This window comes from Lissotriton vulgaris, chromosome 1_1 (assembly GCF_964263255.1).
Source record: "Lissotriton vulgaris chromosome 1_1, aLisVul1.2, whole genome shotgun sequence".
In the NCBI taxonomy this organism is placed as follows: domain Eukaryota; kingdom Metazoa; phylum Chordata; class Amphibia; order Caudata; family Salamandridae; genus Lissotriton; species Lissotriton vulgaris.
This window is the reverse complement of record NC_141685.1, coordinates 1,628,252,942-1,628,278,656: the sequence shown is the minus strand read 5'-3', so window position 1 is coordinate 1,628,278,656 and position 25,715 is coordinate 1,628,252,942. Positions and strand designations below refer to the sequence as shown.

At 43.9% G+C, this 25,715-nt stretch overlaps 1 protein-coding gene across 8 annotated transcripts in view; it reads right to left on the bottom strand.

Moving 5' to 3' along the window:
• Positions 1-25,715, bottom strand: part of SBF1 (SET binding factor 1) — a 1,591,024-nt gene that overhangs the window by 485,332 nt on the left and 1,079,977 nt on the right. For 4 of the 8 annotated variants that reach the window (XM_086918836.1, XM_086918839.1, XM_086918837.1 and 1 more), the window contains 4 exons: positions 11,058-11,265; positions 10,387-10,583; positions 8,683-8,820; positions 6,567-6,644 (listed from right to left, as the gene is read on the bottom strand). In XM_086918836.1, the coding sequence (XP_086774962.1) occupies positions 6,567-6,644; positions 8,683-8,820; positions 10,387-10,583; positions 11,058-11,265 (621 nt within the window). The remainder of the gene's footprint in view (positions 1-6,566; positions 6,645-8,682; positions 8,821-10,386; positions 10,584-11,057; positions 11,266-25,715) is intronic. The other 4 variants (XM_086918838.1, XM_086918843.1, XM_086918841.1 and 1 more) reach the window with 1 other exon arrangement.

The following is a 25,715-nucleotide window of genomic DNA, read 5'->3' as shown; positions in this document are numbered from 1 at the left end:
ACTGAATATATGGTATTCACTGCTTTTATCCACGCGCCTCTGGGTTGTAGACAATGGCAGTACTCAATTTTTTGACATCACAGAGATGTGTGGGACTGGATGGAATTGGCGGCCCTCATGAAAGCGGCAGAATGACCTGTTGCAGGGGAGAGACACCTGGTACAACGCAGAGGTGCAATCGCGGCAGGCATGGGTGACCCAACCGGACTGGACAGCTAGTGGCGGTGCCTAATCTCGAACAAATGATCTCAGAACGACGGAGCGCCCTACAAACAGCGGCAGGACCGTGCCTAGGACCTATACAATGACAGAGCAAAGTCCATTAGTGAAGATGACTCCATAATTGGGCACATGTCAGATTCGAATACACCGACGCTGCCCGAGGTGACGCCACAGATGTCGGACCATATTATCTAACCTTACATGTTAGACCTCCGGGCGCTCCACTAGGTCACAGCCGACTTAGGACTCCTATCTTTTGAAATGTCTATTGGCAGCACCCTCACTCATTCACTATCCCCCCCCCCCCCCCCCGGCCCCCTTTTGGATAAGCTACATCGCAAACTATATGTTGAAAAAGGCTACAATGAAAATGCACTCTGGCACTGTACCATTGGATCTGAGCACGAGCAACTGCACTGGCTAACAGTATATGCAGTCAAATAGGTACGGGGAATATAAAAAAATTACGACCTCGCCCCATCCTTCACAGGAAATGCACATAAGGCCCACCACCCATGGGGGCACCAGTTTGGGCGGATCCCTGCTGCATATCTGCTACGCTATTGTTTTATGAGTACATTTCTACTGTTAGTTGTTACAACGGCCCCGTTGATGAGCACTATTGCCCTATAAGCCCAAATCACCCCAACACACACATCACAGGTAGGCGTGTGAGCAATTACTGCACGGAGAACAAGGTGGCATAAGTTACACACTACTGCAGTGACAATGGCGCATACAAATATAAGAACATGAAATGTGCTGGGCATGCACACACCTTTGCATCACTATTCCATACACTCTTACCCTTAACGTAGGTCTACCCGTATAGCCCTGCTCCAGGAGACCCACCCGACAGCTTGAAGTGTCACTGGTGTGGCAGGTCTTTGCTGCTAGCTACTCATCCTAAGCGTAAGGGGTGCTGATCTAGGTGCGGGCAGGGACCCCCTGTGCAATGGAGGACGTTAAAGCTGACCCAAACAGGAGATATGTATTCACAAGGGTGCGCCTGAATGGCGCACTACTGATAATGGGTGTAATATATGCCCCTAATGTAGAGCAGAAGCAATTTCATTGGTCTTTGTCGGTTATACTGGCAGACTGGAGCGGGCTTCCGTGGTTGATTGGTGGAGATTACAATGAGGTTATTGACACATCCCTGGATCTTTCCTTTCCCCCACTGGCTAGTACACACTCCTTGACTAATGCCCGAGCGTTAGAAGCCTGGCTGCACCAGTGGGAGCTGTCAGACTAGTGGTGGAAACGGTACACTAATGTGAGAATATACTCCTACTATTCAGCGCCACATGGGCTACATGTAAGCATAGAACGGATAGTGGGCTCTCCAACACTCCTTCACATGATAGATCACGTGTAGTACCTTGGTCGTACACACTCAAGACCACATCCCATTGCTATTATGTCAGAAATGGGAGACTCCATGCCCACCAATACTCACTTGGCGCCTCCAGCTTTGGAAGATGCACCATTTCTGGAGGCAGTAGGTGCAGCCACGGCTGCATACTTTCAACTCAATGAGGGATCCGTGGGGAATAGGCTAATGGAATGGGAGGCCTTTAAAGTGACCAAAAGGGGTAAATGCATCAGCATTAATTAAAATATCCGGAAAAACACAGAGGAAGCTGTGAGCAAGATAGACAGTGAGCTTAGGCACTTAAAAGTGAAATGGGCATCCAAACCAGATAAGTTAGCAGACTTAGAAGCAAAGCGAGGTGAATTGGTAGAATTAATGGATCGACTTAGATGCAACTGCGCAACACACACTGCCAGTGCCACCTTCTAGCTCATATGACAAGAGTAGATATCGCACCCTATACAAGCCCTCCAAGACGAAACAGGTCTGCTGCTTTATGAACAAGCTGCTATACACGTGGAATTGACCCACTACTATAGGGCCCTATAAACATCGAAATGCGCATTTAGTGATGCACAATTAGGTGCCTTCATCTCCCAAATCACATTTCCTGTCATAGATCAGGCACAGCTTATAGAGCTGGAAGAGCCTTTCACTCCTAAGGAGATTAGTGCGGTGATACGGGCCCTAGCTACAGGCTAGTCTCCGGGCCCGGATGGTCTTCCATCCGATTATTACAAAACCTATGCACATATAGTGGCACCAGGCCTACAGCGGTTATTTAACACAGCACTTGACACAGACACTCTACCCCCTTTTATCCAGGAGGCACTGCTTGTTTCCTTGCCCAAAACGGACGAAGACCTGTCTGACCCCGGTTCGTACCACCCATTGGCTTTGCTAAATACAGATTACAAAATACTGGCTAACGTGCCGGCTTCTCGGCTGGCTCCACTGGTGCCAGAGTTGGTGGGATCGACCAGAACAGCTTTGTCCCAGCACATAACACTTCGCGGAACCTCCGTCGCTTTTTCATCTTCGCATACTCCCCCAGCATTGGCCATATTCGGGCAGCCTGGTCTTAGACCTGTTGAAAAGCACAAGGGAACCCAATATGCAATTGGTCAGGGACCTTGGGTAAGTTAACTAGTTATAAAGACAATGGTCCCTAGGCAGTATTCTAGTACAATACAATTAATATAGACTCGATCAGTACTACATTTCTGTCCAGCCGGACAGGTATTTAATATGCAATAAAAGTATAACAAAGTAGGGGAAACAATCCAAGTGGGACACATCCTGGGTCCTAGTAACATGAAGAGACAAACAACATTAAGTAAAGGGTTCAGGCAAAGAAAGCGCGTCTGTATAATAGCGTGATACAAATGAAAAAGACAAAATATCGTAGAGACACCATTATAGCAGTTTAGTTAATGTATATGGTGCACATTTTGTCAACGGCGTTTCCAATCCCTGAAATAAATAGTGGGATCATCTTCAGGACATTAGAGTGGCATGCCAGTATGCAATAGACATGGCCCATGTGGGCAGTGCTAGCAGAGCACTGTGTGCGACCTGGGCAATCCAGTCGTCAGTGGGGTCCTTGTGGGTAGCAGGACACCATCCGGTTTTATGCAACCGATGGTTTGCGGGAATGGAATAATCTAAATTAATGCGTGGGTAGCGACCAACCATGTATGGAAGGCTGCAGGCTGCTAAAGTAGTGTGGACGCTTACCAATGCCTTGGGAGGTCCAGTTAGGCTTTAAGGAATTATAAAAGTCGCATCAGACGTCGTGAAAGCAGGCCTGAATTAAACCGTGGTAAATGGAGTGCTGTGTGTGGCACAACGATGGGAGAGACCGCGTTATCTCTAGGTTTGGTGAAGCCTTGATTGAAAATGAGCAAGAATGAGAGGGAGCCGCAATCGCGATCTCCGCAATGGGCAGCCCGAGTGAATCTCGGGGTCTGTCTTCGGTCGTGCCCACTGAGACAGCGATTTGGAATCACGGGCAGTTACCTTTGCCTGCTCTGGTTATTGTACCCGCAACAGTCAGCCAGCATGAAGACAGGTTGTTACATCTCTGAGCCCGAGTTGTTATTCGTAATGCCTGCAAAAACATTGGCAGTGGTGCTTAGAGAACGGGGCGCGGAGTGGGGTGTTCCCCTGGGGGACGGTGTACATGCAGTCTCTCTATATGCAGATGATATTCTGATTTACCTTAGGGATGTACGCTCCTTCTCGTGGACTTTAACACACCCACTCATGACATTTACAACCTTGTTGAGCTGCGTGTACATTGTGACAAGTCTTGTCTATACCCCTTTAATCAAGGGCATACGATATGGACCCGTTACTCCGTTTTAAGGAGGCACGCATTAACTGGCAACCAGATATGTTCTGCTATTTAGGAATCCATATTTGCCATCAACAGAAGACCTACTGGAGAGCAATCTACGGAGAGCGATTTCCTACTGAAGATGGTGGTACTTCCTAGGTTGCTGTATTATTTCACCATCCTACCCGATTATGTGGGGCCAGCCCTGTTCAGGAGATTTGAATCTGTGATTAGGGAGTTCATCTGCAACGAATCCCGTTATCGAGTAGCTCTTGTGAAACTTTATCTCCCAACAGACCTAGCTGACATACTCCGCATATTCCATCCATGTGCTAGATGTAAACGGCCTGAGCAACTCCTTCTGGAGGTTGGGTGTAACGGTAATGGTAGAAGTCTGTATATTACACGTATGACTACTCTGTATGCACCGGCCCTGCCGCTACAAGCCACGCCCCATAGGGACGGATTGGTGACTGCGGCGGAACTGCTGACCTGGCTGGCTGTTGGAGTGCAGACACTGGGGGACCTTTAGCAGGAAGGGGTGCTCCTACCATATGAGGAATTGGCCGAAATAAAGGGCCTGCCGCCTGGCCAGTTTATACGATACCATTCTCTCTTGGTGGCCCTCAGAGGTAAATGGGGTGACCCGAGTGCGGAGCACCCTACGCACCTCACCATACAATACTTACATGTGACGGGCAGTGGCAGGCATCTTACCAGGTGGTTAGCAGACTCGCTAAAACTACACACAGCAACAACGATGACATCGACCAGGCAACAGTGGGAAGCAGACAGGAGACACCCATTCACTGATAAGGAGCAGACAGAGATACTGAATAGCTCCACATACTTCCCGCCTAACTCACGTTGTAGGCTCATCCAATTTTATGTAATACATAGAGCCTACATCACTCAAGCAAAAATTAATAAATGTTATAAGAGGACAGATGTGGTGTGCCCCAGATGTCAGCAACTAGACGTTGACCATGCTGTGGACCTGCTAACCCTTGCATACTTACTGGCAGCAAGTCTGTCCAGCCCCGGCTGCAGCCATGGACCGTCGACTGGAATGCACATGGGAGGAGTGCATATTACATCTCTACCCTAGAGGTAAGACACTGAGTCTCACCTCCTGCTTCCTTGATTTAGGTAATGCGGACTGCCAAGCGATTGATCACAAAAAAATGGAAGAAGCCCGATCCCTCTGTGCCAATGGCATGGCAGCAGTAACTGCTAGCCTGGGTCAGAACAGAGGGCAAAGCATTCCATATCGAAGATTTTGGAGGTCTTCGCAAAGAACATATTGCAGCACAGTGGGCGGCCATCACGCAAGAGTTTCAGGGGCTTTAGGCAGGTAACAAAGGGGCATCCGCAGCAGCCTCTCCTGACGTTCTTGATGGTCGAGAGGGGGGAACCAAGGGCTGAATAGCCATCTCACTTAGTGGGGGGGTCTGTGTTACTCGCAACACCCCCGCCCCCACAACATTCCTCCTACCCCATGATATTCGCTGTGAGCGCGCCAGGCACATCTCTGCAGTGGGTAGTGGGGGCTGTGTTGGGGCACAACTTGTGGGAGCAGTATGTGTCATCACACGCTCCCAGCATGCATTCATACAGCACGGACAATGAGCTGGACTGATTGCAAAGGGCCAAATAAAAAAATTATGTAACACGCGCCCCCAAGGAACACTTTGCCAGCCGATGTCCATATACACAATGCCGCACACACTGCCTAACCAGCTGACATAGGTCTTGCATTCCAAGGGGGGAATCGAGCACCATAGATGCTATCTAATAGATCCTGAGAAGTCGTTACCGGCAAATGCTCAAAAGTTGTTGCTGATACTGTTAAACTTTGCCATAACAACCATTTGTTTCAGACCATCAAGTAGTGCAAGAAACAGTTTGGACTCAATAATAGACATGGTAAGCTTACAGGAATGTAATGTTATAGGAACAGTTGTCGCAACTGTTAGGCATGTATGCAACAAACTTCCAAAATGTCCTGGTGCTGCCAATTTCCTGTAATGATATGAGAATGTTGCATGCATAACTACCTGTAATTACAACAAAATGGAAAATTCAGTAAACAGATGTATTAAAAGTGCACACTTTTTGATCAATGTTGAACAGCTAAACAGCAAAACTGCAGGGTATGGTCCGGGTCCATTACTTCAAAATAAAACTAGTCTCCATATTGAAATCTCAAGACAGAGAGGCTATGCAAAAATTTCAATAGTCACCACATTGAAAGCTCAATGCTAGAAAATATTTTTTCCCCAAAATGTGGATCTTTTAGTGTAAATTACAAAACTGTTTAATAAGTAAAGGAGGATAGGTAGCTGACACTTGATAAACAAGTGAGAATGCACAAACTGATGAGCACAATATCATTTCCATATACCGACCCTAAGGCATAAAAGCTAATTGTTCCCTCTCAAGGAGCCTTGAACTCATCATACAGCTTTCAGTGCTTGATACACACCATTCAGCAACATTCATAAGTACCACATAGTGTATTTAAAATCTCTCTCACACAATCTCTTTTAGTCACTCTTTCTGTGTCCCAGTCTAAACCTCATGGTGGCAGTGCTATAAGTAACTCTACACTTGTGTGAAATGTATCCTCACCTCCTCGGCTTTCCTCCTTCCCTCCCATCACCTGCTTCATGAGAGATCCCAGCTTGGGCTGCCGCTTGTCTGAAGAATCTGTAGCACCACAAAAATACCAGCTTTTGCTATCTCTCTCTTAGATATTGGAGGGGTATCCCCACCAGCAATACTATTACATTTTAAAGTGGTCATCTCATCCTGATAGTTTCAGATGAGGAGAAAGGAGAGAGGAAAAGAGGAGAAAGTCAGAAAATGAGAAAGCACAGTAAAAGAAAACATTGATAGAAACCCTTGATTGGTAGGAAGTGTCAGCTCTCTTCCCAATCTATTCTGGAAAGTAATGATACAAATGCAGCAACAGGTGGTGAATAATCTATTTCATGAAACTGGGTATTGGTGATAGCTCACATTTCGCCCCATACTAGTCTCTTTCGTTAGACATGTAAGGTATGAATGCGGCATCAGGCATTTCTAGAAAACATTTATGTGCTTCAACTCAAAGTTTTCATTAAATGAGGCTCCATCTGTAAAGGTGTGGCCTACTTAGCTATCAGAGAGTGGAAGGAAATATTGCAGGGTTGTTGGTAGCATTTCATCAGCTCAACACACTTATAATGGTGTGAGATATCTCTGAATTGTGAGATATCTTCGAGTTCCTCAGTACCATTCCCAGAAAAACTAATGAATGGTTACACAAGAGTTCACTAATGAAAAACTTTTTAGGAGTCTGGCTTAGCTATTGATTTTCTAACACTATTAGGATTTATGGCTGTGATTTTGTAGGAACACTGCGAGAGGAATCTGAAAAGTGCTGAATAGTATGACAAAATGCTCTCCATTTGAAAATGGGAGCTAGTGCTCTATTTCAGGTTAGTTCCCCGCATAAAACCCAGCTAGAATAAATTGAAATGTTTATACAACAAATCATGTGCCCTATCACATGCAAGATGCCGCACAGTGAGGAATGCACCAGAAAAGGACGAGGTACACAATTGGCGGCACTAAGCACAAATCCTCCTGCACATTTATCAAAGTATGTGATCTTTTTAAAGAAGATGAAAGGGAAAGGAGTAATTTTTTAACATATGATAAACCTTAGATAATGCCAATAATGTTAACTCCTCCTAGTTGTCTTTTTCGTGATTTAGAGCATAAACTGTCTAACAGTAATACCCACAACAAGGGAAAGTGGAGTGTTCATGGAATGATTCAAAGTAACTCTTTTAAAAAGTCTGATGTTATCATTCAACAACATCTTGAATGGGATGGGGATCCCCAAAAGCATAATTTAACAAAACACAAAGCAAATCAGGAATCAACATACTTTCTGTACATGGTACAGCCCATGTGGACTATTGCCACATATGGCACAAGACTAGCACCCAGGGCAACCAAAAAACTAAGGTAGAATGCAGACACATCCCATTAAGAATTACTGTACATGGGTTAGGGGCCTATTCAGAGAAGAGGGTTAGGCTCTTACTGGTTCAACCACTAATTTCAATTACTGCCTTTAAAGCTAAGAACCTAAATGGGAGAGAGTTAAGCCCTACTGCCAAAAATATTTCCAGGAATTTCCATGGTTGCAGACCATCTTATTTTCAGTATATGACAGGGACGAATACACAGGGGTACAGAGCTGCAGTGCGAGGGTTCATTGCCCATCATCAGCTATGAAGTCCACTGAGAAGGGGGCGCTGGCATTTTGCCATGTCTATGACTAGAAGGCAGTACAAAAACTTCTTGTCTGCTGTCACCATTTCCAATAAAAGAGGGGCAAATTCTGAATTTATGGTCCATGAAGTGCTCTGATAATTAATTCCAAGGTCTCCAGCATGGCACGCACCAGCACTATGAAACACAGACAACTGCAAGGACATCTTGTGTAGCCCAGGTTCGTTGAGTCAATGTCAGCGCTCTCTTTATTGCAGGCACGACTTTGTATTGAACAAGTGTCAGCGATTCCTACCATCAATATAAAGAGGAGAAAAGGCCCATACTAGATGTCACAAGACAACAGTAAAAATAAATTTCAGGCAAGATGATAGATGGAAATGCAGTACAGGAGGAAAATGGCATGAGAAGGAGAAAGAGACAGCAGACAGAGCTGTATCAGTGGTGCAACCTCAATTACCTGAGCTGTTCATGTGCACAGAAGTAAAGCCACTCAGAGTATTGCGCCCACTCATCTCAGCGTATCGGGGCATAGAGTTGATGATGGCCTGCAAATACTTCTCCTGCTCAAGGCTGGTGGAGTCTGTCTGAGAGGGCCCTAGGAGAGAAAAAGAGGAGTGTGTAAGGAGTGAATAATTCTCGTCCCTCAGGAAACAGGCAGGCATTAATCCAATATGCTACCTAACTATAACAACACAGCTTCAGATCTTTCATTGATTCACAAGCTTTGTTTACTTCTGCCACCTAAAGCTGTATCTAGAATAATCTTTGAAAGAGAAAACCACCTACTGGAACAACCTTGAGCTGCATAGCTACAAAATTAGTGCTATAGGTAAAACCATCTTTTGAAGCACACCTATTTCATAGATTCCATTGCTTCGCACTGCTAGTTCAAAGACTACAAAAAATGGATCAGTAAATCAAACACATTTGGTTCTGTCCATGGAATATTTTAACCTTTTGTAATCAAGTGTATTGCATCCGCTGTCAACTGAGGATAGATGCAGCGAAGATACTGGTTTGATCTAAGGGAGTTGTAGGAAACAAATCCACTGAGTTGTCACGCTAGCCCCTAGGGCGATCAAACAACTAAAGTGAATGTAGACACATTCCATTTAACAAATTAGTTAGCTTTTTTTGCTTGGCAACTTGTCCGATTGTTCGTAGTAAACAAATCAAATTAAGCCACAGGACCAGCAGAGGCCACTGTGAACCGACGAAGGGCCATAAAATGTGGACAATCTGACTCCTAACATGTAAATATTTGAGGGTATTGGGGGACATATCTCATCTCACAAGGTCCTAGCGCCTTCTGTTTATTTCTATGTATATCTATTTTAACTGCACCATTCTACCTATTGCTTCTAAGGGCTCACAGCTCTCACTGTACATTGAGTTTGTGTTTTACTTGCTTTATCTGAATTCCCAGTTCACTACCTCCTTCTATAGTAAGCCTTGACTTTGCTATCCCTGGAGAGTCAGGTTCTCAAAGAGACTGGCTTGGTTTATTTAATTTATTTATTTGCTTTATTTGGAGAGCGCATGCTTATCACACAGTGTCCATACACTAAAGAGCACCAAATTAAAACACAGGAGAAAGATGAATGACAACTGCTTTAAAATAAAAATGTTTTTTTAAATGTTTCCTAAACATTAAAAAAAACATTTGAGGCACCTCATTTCCAGAGGTAGAGCATGCCAAGCAGTTAGTCTCTAAAAAGCAAACGGTCAGGAAAATATTAATTCTGTAATTAAAAAACCTGATTTAGGTACATAGAAAGGAGAATGCTTTGCCAGTACATAAGAAATTCTCCAGTAATCACAGCCCATTATAAGGGTTCTCACTTACAAGGCATGAATTTCTTCTTTAAAATCTGGAGCAAATTGCAAATATTGAAACAATGTGCAAAATGTAAAGAAGCCAGGAAAAAGAACATGAACCCAAGACTTGGTCATTACTCGGCATACACAAAAAACAAAGCCAAGACTTGCTCATTACTCAGCATCTACAGTGCAGTAGTGTGTGCATCATACATACTGCTCTCACTTAAGTACAGTACAAAAGTATAAACTCGCAGGAGTGAATTAGAAGAGGAATAAAGTTTATGCATTTGTTGAAATGTAGTCATTATGTACATACATGGGCAACAACGGTCCTTATTACCTGCAGCTGGAGCATTCTGGGACTTGAACAGCCCCACAACTCCTTTTCCGTGCAGGCCCCCAGATCTCAAGAGGACAGCCTTGGTCCGCGAGTTTCTCCAGCAGATGACTGGGAATCGGTTTTGCCGATAGCAACGGGAAATCTTCTGAATTGTGTTGTCCTGAATGCTCTGAGGGACGATCAGTAGTCCTGGGTAACTGAAGAAGAGTGCAGACACAACATAGTTCAAAAAATTTATTTTCTTTAATAGCCTCACAATTTAGCATGACAGAGGGAAAAAGGCATATGGTTGACTTGCTCTTTACAATTCATAACTGCCAAATGATGCTTTTAAGACTTACAAAGGTAACAGAGGGCATTGAGACACCCAACCCCACTGTCCTGTGAATCAATCACACCATGAACAGAACTCAGTTTGGGGATATCACTATGGTGCTGAAGGCAATTCAGTAAACTTTGTATTCTGCCACTCACCAACCTCCCCTTAGCATCTGAATAGCCAGGAGTCTCACTTTATTTTAAAGAAGTGCGATGTAGTGTACATCACCAACAGCAGTAGCTGGACAACAAATGATATCCTGACATTCAAAGAGTGTGGTGGTGTTCCTTCATGAATTTGCAGCACAGCAGGCAGTGAATACTTCATATATCTGAATGATTTTGCAACTTACCTTCTGCAGATGGCATACATTCGGTTCACTGTGGAGATCCTGAAGGGCTCAGTCTTTGATCTTGTAAGGCTATTACTCAGCGTACCCAACCCCATCCTCTGGTAGTCACGGCAACAAGCTCGTTCCACAAAGTGGCTCATTGTCATCTTGTCAGAGGGTTTGATGGTGGTGGAAGTGGTCATGGTGCTCCTGTCTAACTCCTCCGACACTAAATAAATAAACACAAGGTGAAGCCTGTCGTTCATAAGGCTCAATTATATCACCATGAAATTATGATTTTAAAGCTCATAAACAATAGCATTGATGAACATTGCTCCTGAAAGCCAGAGACAACCCATGAACATGCACTCTTTATGTTTCAGCAATTTTTTTAACTCTAAGGAATTTGGTCATAATGTGTGTGAAACTTGCTAGCTCAGACACCCCATCCATGATGAGCTCCAAAATAATAGAACCAGGGCGGAACAGGTTTTGAGGAGGGAAAAGTTACTTACCTGTAATCCTAGTTCTGCTTCAGAGAAATGAATCTCCATTGAAATCAGACGCAATGAACAGTCCTGCTAACATGTCGGATCCCCAGAGCAGACATTACAAAATATATATGCATACCTTTCTTCTTGAAAAGCCAATTTGTAAAAAATAAAATTGAATTTTATAATGGCTTAATGCACACTGTTGGCAAAGATTTGCATATTTTTAATTAAAAAAAGAAGCTAATTCTTTAAATGAAAAATAAAAAGAAAGTCCCAAAAAAAAGAAGCTAATTATAAATCAAAACAGTCCCTAAATGTGTAAAAGTGCCAAGAAAAACTCTTTCAAAATCCTTTTTAAAGGAAAAACGTGAGAAAAGTATGGCAAAGTAACTACTGAAGCTGCAGCTTAGAAAGCCTGTAAACAGACACTACTCCTTTGAGAAGATACACTTCACAAGTATCTCATAATACCCTCTCAGGGGCAGCTTATCCTGATAAAAAACCATTTAGGTGCCGTATGTATATATCAAATTATTTGTTTTTACTAACAACATGTTCCTAAGAGAAGATATAGGAGTGGTATCATGGAGCATTTACTCTTGGTCCTGAAGAATAGCCTTGGGGTAGGGCTAGAAACATGTCGACCAGCAGAACGGAGGTACATGTTTCCCTTTAGGTTCCCTAAACTTTCCCCATATTTTAATCATAATAGATAGAGGCACGAATAAAGAATCCTTTCCTACTAGCCAGGTATTTTTAATTTTCCTCCCCACCCACTCCCACCTTTTACTTCATCTAACTCATAATTTTACCAACAAAAAGTGCTCCCATGTAACACGCAGGTAGCAGCACGCCCGTTACGCAGCTGAATGGAAGAACCCAATGATGAAGTATGCCACCAAGGGGAAACCCTGGTGGGTGAGGGTTATCTAAGGAAACCTACAGTTTTCCAAACAAACACCAGAATGGGAAGAGAAACTCTTCAATTGACAGAAGGGCTCCATTTTGATTATAGTAGTTGAGCATAGACCCAGTGGGGGACCAGCTCTCTAAATTGTTCTTGTTTAAATTCCTCCGCTGGCAAATTTTGAGAATGGGTAGAGCAGCAGCTCTATCTGTCCTGGAAAGATGATGAATTTGTTACCTTGACATCTTTCTGGGTCTCCCTCTGGGAAAGTCCGTAGAGATGGTAGTCTAGGCCAAGATAAAAGGATCCTCCAAACATTGAATATTTCATGCAGCAATTTCTGACATCTCTGCTCCTCTTTGATATGGAGTCTGATTTTCTCGCTGTCCTTTAGAGTTCTTCTTGACATCATCTCGCTAAATTTGCTCCCACATAGAAGATGAGTATCCACAAGGCAAACAATACACAGACAGGCTGTGCCTCTTTTAGCCTTTTTGTCTGTCAATGGATGGGTAATGGTAAAAATTAAAGGTTTTCCGAGGAGCATAACAAAATTCTACGCCAGAAAACACTTAGGAACATGTTCCTGAATGAAGTTGTATCACATTAAGTCAGCTAAAGCTTTTTTTCTAGGAAAAAAGCAAAAAAACAGAGTTGTCTAATAAAGGATGTCGTTGGCAGGAGCTTGGAAAACAACTGAAGCAACTGCCACTGACAGGCCATGATGGGATTCTGCTGGTATGTGCTTTCTTAAAGGATCAGAGTAATTTTTCCATTGTCGCTAGCCTGGCAGCCCACTTAGATACATTGAACTTGTGTGAGTTTTTCTATTTTCAATAATATAACAATGGTTGGAAATGAGAAAACATGGTCAACAAATGTTCTATTCTTATTTTTCTTCAAATGATCCGTGTTACTGGTAATAAAAATGTTCAGATAATTCTTGCAGAATAAAAATGATCCCTCACAGGGTCCGGCCATATTCTCTCTTTCAGACTGACCTAGCTAATATCTGAAGTGGACTTTTCTCCCACCAGCATTGCTCTCAAAGGAAAGAAAACAGAGATGGGTGGGCGAGAAACACAAAAATAATAATATAAAAAATAAAATAGCTACCTTTGTGTTGTTTCTTCCCTTTGCAATATACTGGTCTTTCTTTCTATAGAGTTTAGTGGACATGGTACTCCATCGCACAGGTGATGGAGACCCGTGTCAATCAAACCCCTCAGGTCCGCCTGCTCTAGTCTGAGTTGGGCAGACAATCAGTTTTCCGGTAGCAGTGCTCCCACTGGCTGTGCTATCAGAAAACTCACTCCAATGGACCAATGCCTGTCTGAATAACAACATCAGAGTGCCCACCCTATTTACAACAGAGGGTCTAATGTCCTTTTTTCTGTCCATTGCTTCCTGGTAAAAGCTGTTGGTCACAAACAGAAAAAAAGAATAATTATCTCCATGCACTGGGATAATCAAAAAAGTTGGGTTTGCGGTCTTTGTCTAGTGGCTTCACAGGAGCCGGGACGTCATTAACACCCATTTTAGAAGCTTGAGGGTGGTTGGGTGTCACTGGGCAGTTCTGTGAAACATTAAGGTTGTTTATGGCTTATTGGTCTTTAATCAGACACTCTGGTCTCCAAGAAGCTCATAAATAGGATCTATTGCAGTGGAAGGAAGGAAGGGAGGGAGGCCGGGTGGAGAGAAGCGGGATAAAGAGAAGGATGGGGAGCGAACTGATGGCTAGATGCAGAGATAGAGGGTTGGAGAGAGGGGCAGAGGATGAACTGAGAGAAGAATGAATGGTGGATTGAAGGAAGGATGAAAAAGAGAGAAGGGTGAATAGAGATATGAGGGGATCGACAGAAAAGATGAATGGAAAGGAAGAAGGATGAGTGGATTGCTGAATTGATGGACGGGGAAGCTTGCAAGAGTAAGGGTGAATGATGAAAAAAAAGGAAGGGATTGAAAAAGAGAGGATGATGTATAGAGATATGAGGGGATCGAGGTAAAAGAAAGTGATGATGGAAAGGAAGAAGGATGAGTGTATTGGTGGATTGGTGGATGGGTGGAAAGTTAGCAAGAGGAAGGATGAATGATGGATGAAAAAGGAAGGGATGCAAGAGAGAAGGATGAATAGAGAGATTAGGGGACCAAGAGAAAAGATAAAGTGATGGATGGAAAGAAAGAAGGATAAGTGGATTGGTGGATGGATGGAAAGCTAGCAAGAGGAAGGATGAATGATGGATAAAAAAGAAGGAATGAAAAAGAGAGAAGGATGAATAGAGAGATTAGGGGACCAAGAGAAAAGATACAGTGATGGATGGAAAGAAAGAAGGATGAGTGGATTGGTGGATGGGTGGAAAGCTAGCAAGAGGAAGAATGAATGATGGATGAAAAAGAAAGGAATGAAAAGAGAGAAGGATGAATAGAGAGATGAGGGAATTTAAAGAAAAGTTAAAGTGGTGGATGGAAAGGAAGGAGGATGAGTGGATTGGTGGATTGATGGTTGGGCTTAAAACTAGCAAGAGGAAGGATGAATGATAGATTAAAAAGGTAAGGAATGAAAAAAGAGAAGGATAGAGAGAAGGAGGGATGAATAAAACAAACATGAAAGGATGGACAAGACAGTAAGAATGATGGCTATAAGGAAGGAAGGAAGGAAAGGAAGTTGGGAAAAGACAGAAAGACAAATTGAAAGAGGACAAAAGATTGAAAAAAGTGTGGCAAAAAGGAAAGAAATTTAAGAATTTAAGAATTCCTATAGGGAAGGAATCATCAGATCAACTGCCAATGTTCTTCCTTCACCTGCTCACTCTGAGCTTTTACCATATGATACATGGTGTAAAGTGGGGGCTATTTTATGTTTCTGGCTACTCCCTAGACAGGAACCTCTGTGATGGTTGCAGCTTCTGTAAGGGAATGAACATCATCACAGGGCCAGCGGTAATCGCAAAATTTGCCTGCCACATCTAAATCGCTTAACTAGTTATCTTCACCTTGATTGGTGGGAGAAGGTAACTACAGCAAACAGAAACTAAGGTGGACGATTGATGGCCTCCATTGAAGCCCTCACATGCACCATCAAATAAGAAAGCTTGCATGTTGGAGCCTTGCATATTGCTTTCTTTTTTTAGAAATAACACTATATTTTGAAAAGCTCAATCTTCCCATTAACATTTCTATTTTTATAAATTCTGTTTAGCAATTAAAAATATCTTTCGTAATTTGGGTATTTGTTTGACCTATACATGTTTCTGGCTTTTGTGGATTGTTTTGGGGCTCAAGTTTTACACACTGATTAGGCCAGGGCCTCTGGCTTCCAGTAGTGATTCCGTGGGGTCTGCAGATGTCAGAGGGTAAGGGCGCTGCGTGAGATCTCACCGCTCTGACGCAGTGTGGGGCTTTGACTCTTCGGCGCTAGTAGCCTGGGATCGGAGGCTCATAGACCAGAGTTTGCAGTGTGAGGGTGTCTCCCGCCCCCCCCTCCCTGCAGATACACCTCCTGAAGTGTTGGGCCTCAGGCCCACATGATGGCAATGACTGACGCAGACACCGGGTAGTGATGTACAGTAACTGGCAACGAGCACGTGCACCTGGGCCCTATTATTGGCGGGCCACGTCACTTGTGACACCATTGATGGATGGGTGTGGGCGTGCAGTGTGTCCAGCCCTCAAGGGAGTGGCTGGGAGTACAGCTTCCTGAGGAATACTAGAACGTGTCTCGCAGGACACTACACCTCCCCCGGTGCAGCAGCCTGTCTGGGTACACGTACAGGGCAGCGCGTCCGCCACACAAATGCAGTTTGACAGCGTCTTGGACAGTTGTAAGAGCACGTGCACCAGAGAGCGGCTGTTTACTTGTTTCGTTGTACCTCTTCAACAGCGCCTGTCCCTCTAACCGTTTCTTTCGCCTGCGCTTTTTAATTGTCTCACTTTCGAAGCATTCCACAGTTTCTTAGTTTTTATTCTGAAGACAGTTCTTAGATTTTTTTTTTCTCTTGTTTTTTTTTTTTTTTTTTACCTTTCGCTCTAGTCTTCCTTCAACCTTTTTTACTCGGTCCCTCCTTTCATCACTATGTTTAACTCCTTTCCGTCTGTTTTCTTTCACCTCACATTGTTTTATTTCCTTTCCCCGGCTCTCTGTCTTTTCTTGTATTATTTTCCTGATTCTTTAACCCCAGTCCTAAATTTTTTATTTCTTTGCACCCTCTCCCATCTTTTGCCTGCCTAGTCCCTACCCAGCTCTTAATCTCAGGCTCACACCACTTCTGCTCCTCACGCGTGCTGGTTCTCTGGGTTCCTCTCTTCTTTCCCCGCCCTTAAATCCCGTTCTCTCCTGCTTCGGTGGCCCAGGTGGCTTCTCTTTCCACACGCCGGTGACACTCAGCCTGTTACGTCTCTTAGTCAAGCAACTAGCCCCTACCTTCACCTCTCTTCTTTTTTAAACTGCCTTAGTTTCACTAATGCTTTCTCTTGCAATTTCTTATTTTGCTTCCTTTATTTTGTGTCTGTTTCTCCTTGATTAACGCGCAATATCTTGTACCATTTCAACTTTATAGTCTCTCTGGAAATTCTTGACAGTCTATCTGCTCAGCTGTTGGGTTATAAATCATTAAAGACGGCACGGAGAGTCACTTAAAAGCAAAACAAGTTTCTGTATTTATCACTTTTAAAAATAAATGCAGGTAGAAAACACATTGTTTCTGTCTGTATTTATCTGTAAAAATGGAAAACAGGGAGCCTTAATTATGAGATAAGCACTCCATGCCATAGTCCTGTTTTTCCCTCACTACTCTTTTTAAAAAAAGGTTTGTGAATGCATTTGTCAAGTTTACAAATTTAGTGACCACTTTGATTTATAATTTGCTTCTTTCTTTTATAGAAAATATATGAACATTGGAAAGAATAATCTATATTACGATGTTGTATCATTGTTTTGCATTTAACATTTTGTAATTTGTTTTTTTTACAAACTGGCTTTTCTATGAGGAAAAGTGCACATATGTATATTTTGTAAGGTCTGCTCTGGTGACCCCATACATGGGAGAGATTGTTCAGTGCATTTGATTATCACTTGATTTCCCCTGAAGGAGAAAAAAAACTCCTGCAATTCTACTTCCACTTTCTCTCCTAAGTCTACCACAATGAACTGCTTTTTTCTCAACCAACACAAATGCCGAGAAGCATAGGTATTTCTCAACAATTTTCTACTCGACAACAGAGGAAGCAGGAGAGAAAAAAATGGACATAAAAGTTTAACTCAGGAAAACACGGAATATTGAAGCTTGAATACTGTGTCATAAAATGTTCGCAAACGCTAGGATTAAGCAGTGTTAAGTCTGGGATCCACCAAATGTGTTGTATGAAGGAATGATGGACAGCAGAGTTTAAATTCCCAGCTCCCCAGTTTGGTAGAACGACTGCCCAGGTGTGCATCATTGGAAACTAGTTTACAAAAGACAATGGTCCCTATATGTGGACAGGATAGCAAAAAATAATAATCATACACCTAATAAGTAGTATGTTTCTTTGTCCAGCCGGACAAGAATTTTATTTTAAATGATCAAGTTCATAGAGAGAGTTTTAAGACCAAGATAACAAGTGGGCACAGCCGTGACCCACGACATTTAAGACAAAACAACAAAGAAATGGCCAAAAAGGCAAAGCGAAAATCTGTCTGTATACTATTGTTCAGAGCTACAGACTCAATCTCTTAAACATAACCATACCATTGCGTCAAACAATATAGCATTCATCATATTGCATATGGTTTGTTTTTGTTGACGACGTTTCGATGCCTTTTTAAATTATGACATCATCATCAGGACAAGAATTATCAGCATTAATTTTTTGTTCAACAATTATTAACACAATGCCTATTATCGCATTACATTGCGTCAAACAATATAGCATTCATCATATTGCATATGGGTTTTTTTGTCGACGACGTTTCGATGCCTTTTTAAATTATGACATCATCATCAGGACAAGAATTATCAGCATTATTGTTTTGTTCAACAATTATTAACACAATGCCTATTATCGCTTTAATGTCGGTTTACTTGCTGGTTGTCTCGTTCTGGGTTATTGAGAAGAAACCGCGGGGCTAATGGCATTCTTTCAAAACAATTCCGGGGCTTACATCAAGGTTGTAAGTTCACTTCCATCGGACTCCCGTATTAGCCACAGTGCTCCTGCCAATACAAATTGAGCCATCGCGCTCCTGGCGTTTCCATACAACCTTGATGTAAGCCCCGGAATTGTTTTGAAAGAATGCCATTAGCCCCGGGGTTTCTTCTCAATAACCCAAAACGAGACAACCAGCAAGTAAACCAACATTAATGCGATAATAGGCATTGTGTTAATAATTGTTGAACAAAACAATAATGCTGATAATTCTTGTCCTGATGACGATGTCATAATTTAAAAAGGCATCGAAACGTCGTCGACAAAAAAACCCCATATGCAATATGATGAATGCTATATTCTTTGACGCAATGGTATGGTTATGTTTAAGAGATTGAGTCTGTAGCACTGAACAATAGTATACAGACAGATTTTCGCTTTGCCTTTTTGGCCATTTCTTTGTTGTTTTGTCTTAAATGTCGTGGGTCACGGCTGTGCCCACTTGTTATCTTGGTCTTAAAACTCTCTCTATGAACTTGATCATTTAAAATAAAATTCTTGTCCGGCTGGACAAAGAAACATACTACTTATTAGGTGTATGATTATTATTTTTTGCTATCCTGTCCACATATAGAGACCATTGTCTTTTGTAAATTGATACTGCCCAAGGTCCCTATGATATACCTTTTGGGTCCCCTTGTTCTTGTGAAAATATACATTGGAAACTAGGGCACCTTGAATTAACTCATCTGAAGGCTAGACAATGCATGACTTGGTTACCTAGGAGGAAAATATCAAGACATTAGCTATTTTATAAATTTGGTTAGAGAAGGCCTGCTTCAGAAGTTATGGAGGAGAATGAACATTTAAAGATTCCTTTTGAACCTTTTTTGGTTTTTTTAGAGGCTCATTTAATTAGTTAAACAAAAGAGCACAAAGAAGAGGTTCTACAGTGGCTTGCAGGTCTTCAAAGCGCCGGGCCTGCAATGGAATCAAAATCTATTATTGTCATGGAGGCCTGTTTGAATCTAACAACCGTTTGATATCATTTTTGTAGACAGTTTTTGCATTGTAAGTGTATTTCAGAATTTCAGAAAGGATATCATATTACAAATGTCAGACTAATAAGGAAGGGATGCAGGGATAAACTGATCGCAACACAGATGGCCACAAAATGGTGTTTATGCACAGTAATTAATTAAGGGAGGTGGGCATGGTCCAACTTGCCCCTAAACAACAGCCTGGAGCAGTCAGTGGTTGTCTTCCACTGATTCAAAGAAGAAAGGATGCAATAGATAGCCACCTGGCCTGTGGAGAAGTGAAATATTGCAGAACCTCCAGGCTAGGCATGAAGAAACTGCAACCACTCTCACATTGGTCCACGTAGATGTAAAATAGTTACTTCAACCAGTTCTACACTTCTCATCCAGGACGCATCCATTCACCGGAGAAGGAGATGAACAAGTGCAAAGACGCCTAATCTCATATCAAAATGCTTTGCCCAAATCAAAAGCCAAACTCAATAAAGCCCAACCAAAATAAGTCAGCTCAAAAAAGGGGCCACATGGCAAGTACATATCATACAGAGAAGGAAGTGAATGGAGAATATAATGAGAAGGTCCCACCTTCCCTTGCAGCCTGCATGCCCCATCAGCCTCAACCAGGAGTGGTATGGTAGAATGTAAAAGGTCTACCTGTGTTCTCCCATTCTTTTGCCACAACAAGAATACGCAGGTGGCTCACATGACTTGGCCATTACACTATTCCCCTTCATCGAGAATGTTCATTGTTTGCAGTGCTTCTTCTAATGTTTTCCAAAGAATTGGCTATAAAAGAACATGTCCAGGTACCATGTCAGATTCCTATTAGTGTTTAGGAGTCTTTGACTAGTTAGTTATAAAAAAGAATTGTTTGTAGGCTATTTTTGGGGCAATTTGCTGCAGTGGTACAATGCCTCCTTATGGGTCAGACAGATGTAAAAAGACTCCTGTGGAGAGAGAGTGATGAGGGAGAGAGGGGGGGGGGGAAGAGAGAGAGGGTAGGTGAGAGAGAGGGTGTGGGTGGTTTTTTTTTTTTTAAAGAGTCTAAGAAGTCAACTCTTACTTTTACTACAGGAGGTGGATTGATGTATAATTAATATCGGCCTGTAGGGGTTTATTTTAGTATCTTTTGACATAAATGTTTACCCCATCAGTTGATTCCCTCTCCAGCAAGAAAAGTATATTGAGGTCTTGAGGGCACATAGCCTCAATGTGGATAATTCTTAGTGAAAAACAATGGTTTGGTCAATGATAGAGGCTAATCTTGCAATGTTTCTATTTAAAAAAATTTATGGATACAGAAAAATCATGTGCATTAACAGGACAGTACATTATAACTTACACATGTGTCACGAGCCAGACCGTCAGCAAACAAATGTATACATTTTAGACATTCTGCACTTTCTGTACGGTTATGCATTGCCAACTCCACCATTGGGGACACCACAATATCTCCTTGATACTCATTCCAGTTCGACCATTTTCAGTCCCATTTCTTGGGGCACCCCCTTGCCACAAATAATTCAGTTTCCTTCAGCATGCACCTATCAAGCTCTTTCGCCCACATGTGGACGCTTGGTGCAATGGTACTCCCCCACCCTCTCGCTATTACCTGTTTAACCAACGTGTATCCTAGAGTCGTAAACAGTTTTTCCACTTCCGTCAGGACGGTCGCCTCCCATATATTTAACAAACCCAATCGTGGCGTAAGGACAAACCCCTTATGTAAGGCCTTGTGCATGTGATCCAAGGCCACCTCCCACAGGACTCTCAACCTTGGGCAGCTCCACAGAGTGTGGTAAACGTGGCCTGTTGGCCCCATCTCCTCAAACAAAGATCGTCAGATCTAGAACCGATTCTCATCAGAGTCTGCCCTCTCATATATGAGCAATGCAGTATCCTGAGTTGGATTAATCTAAATTTTAATGTGATGGCTGTCTTCTGAGGGGACATCAGGGCCTCCTGCCATTCCTCATCACTAATCGTTCCCAAATCGTCTGCCCACTTCTCCCTTGCAATGTTTACAATAGTATTTTAGATGAAGTTGTTGACAAGGTCATTGATGGTTAAAGATGGTTTGACTTTGTCTGAAGAGCATTCAATCTACTAGGTCGAATATGAGAGTGCCCTTGTTGATGTCTGCATAGTGGATGGCTGTTCGGTCTTTAATGAAGAAGGTATCATAGGGGGTTCAGAATGTATTGATCGTTAGTGAGGGAACTGTGGACTCAAATTTTCACTTCGTAAGGTGCGGATGATGCACAAGTAATGGAGCCAGTCTTCGTGGTCATAAACTGTTTTGCATTTTGGAACCAGAACTGTAAAAGATTGCGGTTTAAATTGGCAAGCCACATCTCTGCAGCACACAAACATCCAAAGATCGCTTTGAAGCTGAGATCTAGACAGAGGAGATTTGAGCCCTTTCTTCTTCATAGGAGTCAAGGTTCATATATTTTCTTTTCTTGGTGCTGTTAAGAAAAGGAGAACTCAGCTGGCCTTCTGAAGTCCATGAGGCCACAGGGGCTGGCCGGGGCCATGCAGGACTGGTTTAGGTCGTGGGTTCCTGTGGACAAGCTGTCCACTTTCTTTGTTATAGGACAAGAGCATCGCTCCATGGTGCCGAGGCCTCCTCCTCGTCCTGTGATCCTATTTCTTCTTCCTAATTTTAGAGACCGGGACGTCATCTTGCAGCAAGCCCACGATCACGGAGAGCTGCAGTTCTCCAACTCCAGGGTGCTTATTTTTCTTGCTTATACTAAGGTGGTGCAGCAACGCCGGAGATCCTTTACCGAAGTGAAGCAAAAACTCCAGGCACTTAACCTACGCTCTTCTGAGTTAGTTTGTTGTGGGTAGTTTTCAAGTGCGACAGATGCTTCCTGGTGTTAAGTGTAGGGTGGAGGGTGTTGGGCGGGGGGGGGTTGAGATTTTCCTACTGTGTTTTTCTTTAACTACAGGTTGTCCATGGCAGAAATGACCATTACTATTTCCAAATGTGCATGGCTTTATGTTGCAGGTCCTCTGGCTGGCTTACCGCACCCTACCCCCTGGCAGGAATTTCCTACCGTCATCCACATGGGTTATGGCCCTACCTACAATGACAGTATTCTCACAGAACTTCAATGGTCTGTTGGACCGAGTCAAGCGCTCTGAAGTCCTGCGACATATTAGATGCCACAGACCGAAGGTCGTTCTCCTGCAGGACACTCATTTACTGGGTATGTGCTGCGCTTTCCAAGGCCACTCAAGGTATGACAGGGCCTATCACTACGGCTTCACCTGTGGCGTGAGAGGGGTCACCATCCTGATCCACAAGTCCCTTCCCTTGGAGGTCACTGGGCAACATAGGGTCTCACAGGCGTGCTTCGTGGGTTTAGAGCGGAGAATAGATGCAACGCACTATAATTATGTATCATGCTACATCCCCCAAACCCCTCCCCTTTGCAACCCTCCATCCAGGCGCTGAAGTCTTTTCTGGTGGCTCTCCCTCAGGTGGTGATCGGAGAAGACTTCAATGCAGTTTCTGACCCAGATCTGGATGCGTCCACTGTCTTATACCCAGGCAGGTGCACCCGGTGGCTTGTCTCTCTTCTTGGGATGACTCTTGGCCTATGCGAACCATGGCGCTCCTGGCACCCAGCCCTATGTGTTTACACTCACAGCTCAATGGCACACTGCACAGACTCCTGTATAGATCTGCTGCGGCTCCTGGCGTTGGACCTTCTGATGGTACAGTACATACATATTCTTCCACGCAGTATCTCTGATTATGCTCCGCTCTTACTAAGTTGGGGGCTCCAGCCAACTGCTTAGCGTCCAACTTCCAGGTTTAGTGTTTGGCACCTACAAAGTGTTGAGTGCTGTAGGAAGCTGGGTTTCTGTTGCAGTAACCGCCCCCCCTCTCCCCGCCCCCCCACCTTTTGCCAGATTGCTGATGTACTTTGACTTGATGTGTCCTGGGTCCTTGCCAATCAGGTCCCCAAGACCTGTGTTATTTCCCAAAACTGTACCTTTGTTCCCCCAATTGGCACCTCTCTGGCAACATGTAAGTCCCTTGTAAAAGGTACCATGGGTACTGAGGGCACTGTGCCCAGGGAAGGCATTTATGGGCTGCAGTACATATTGTGCCTTCCTTAGAGGTCCTGTTCCTTTAACCCACGCACCAAAACATGCAGCCATTGCAGGCTGCATGTTTTGGTGCAGTGAAAAGTGAATGGGCAACATGGCGCACATTCCTGTGTGCCATGCCTGCAACCCACTTCCTTTGGTATAGGTAAGACACCCCTCTAGCTGGGCGCACTATACCACCGGTGAGGCTACAGTTGCATGAGCACTGTACCTCTACAGTGTATATGTCCATTCTTAAACATTTTAAGTGTAGTAAAGCCATAAAGGCTGTTGGGCTGTTATGACTACTATAAAAGACGGAAAATGATGGAATAAACAACGAACAACCTTTGTATTCATCAGAGATTTATTTACCTGCTTGAACATTTTCATTGAACTGTCTACGACTATAATAGGGAAACCTTGACATAAACTTGACGTGTGCATTACATTCGTAGACAGTTCAATGAAAATGTTCAAGCAGGCAAATAAATCTCTGATGAATACAAACGTTGTTTGTTGTTTATTCCATCATTTTCCGTCTTTTATAGTAGTCACAACAGCCCAACAGCCCAAGGTGACCCCATGGTATTGGGCAGCCCTATGGACTAGTAGGTTAAAACCTATAGTGTCCTCTGAGGGGGGAAGGCCTGGAGGGATATACATCATCTTGAGGGAGGTAAGGCACATTAAGGGTGGTATAATCATCTCATGGATTAGGTGATTGAGGGGGACTATTGGTCCCTACTGGGTCATGTGCACCCCCACCAGTGTCATCAGACTCTGTATCTACATCATCATCTGGATTAGGGGATGATGTAGGAGAATGATGTGGTGAAGGAGGAGGAAGAGTATGGGTAGGTGGTGGAGAAGGGACCCTTAATGGAGAGGTTGCAATGTGTCTCTTCTTTGGAGGAGGAGGAGGTGCAGGCGCCTCTAGTGGTCTCTTCTTGGAGCTAAGAGTCAGTTGGCCAGTCTTAGGATCCTTTACAAGAGTCTTTTGAGTAGGATCTGGTTTAAAAAGCGCTTCTGTGGCGGGTAGATCCTTCGGTGTCGAAGTTCTCGGCTCCAGAGGTTTTTTCGGCACCGACTCGGTAGCTGGTCTAGGGTCTTTCGGCTTAGAACTGTGACCTTTTGAAATGTCCTTAACCGGAACGTGCTTTTTTGGTTCCGGGTTATTTTCGGCTCCGAAGCATTGAGTCAGGACCTTTAGGCAGTTTTTTACTCGGCTCCGAGTGCGGTTTTGATGTCGATGAGCAGGTGACAGTCTTCTGCGCCGAGTGCTTGGGTGTTGAAGCGGTCGGCGTGGATAAGGAAGATGGCTTCTTTTTCGGTGTCGGTATGGGATCGACACCAGGAACAGGCTGACTCGAGCCTGAGCCCCCTGAAGGCTTAGTAGGCTTCTTTGCCAGACCAAAAAGCGGGGCGTGGAAAGCAGTCTCCCGGTGGGCACCCGGGCCAGAAGGCGAGGGTGTGACCAAAGCCTTTTTGGAGGGTGTCGAGGAAGGGTCGGTGCAGACGTGTGTACTTATAACCCGTTGAGCTGGAGAGATGACCTCGACGTCAGTCTTCGGCAGCAGAGGAGCTGGCGCTTTCTTCGGCCCACTGCTGTTCTGGCACGTCGACGCCCTCTTTAAAGATGTCGTCCGGGATCGAAGCGGACGAGCGAGCCATGGTTCTTCGAGCTCGTCGGTCCCGAATCGTCTTCTTGGAGCGGAAAGTGGCTCAAGCGGAACAATCTTTGGCCTCGTGCTCCGGGGAGAGGCAAAGGTTGCACACCTCATGTAGATCGGTGTGGGGAAACTTCGACCCACATTGAGGACACTTCTTGAATGGCGTCCTTTCCATGAGCCAGAGAGTAAGGCCCAGGTAGGCCCGAAGGCCTTTGTCGACAACCAGAATTGAAAACTTCAAAGTCGTGAAAAGTCACGTCGATGGAGACCACAATCGAAACAATAACGTCGAATGGGGTGAGGATTGCGAGCCGAAGGAAATTCGGTTCCAAACCGGA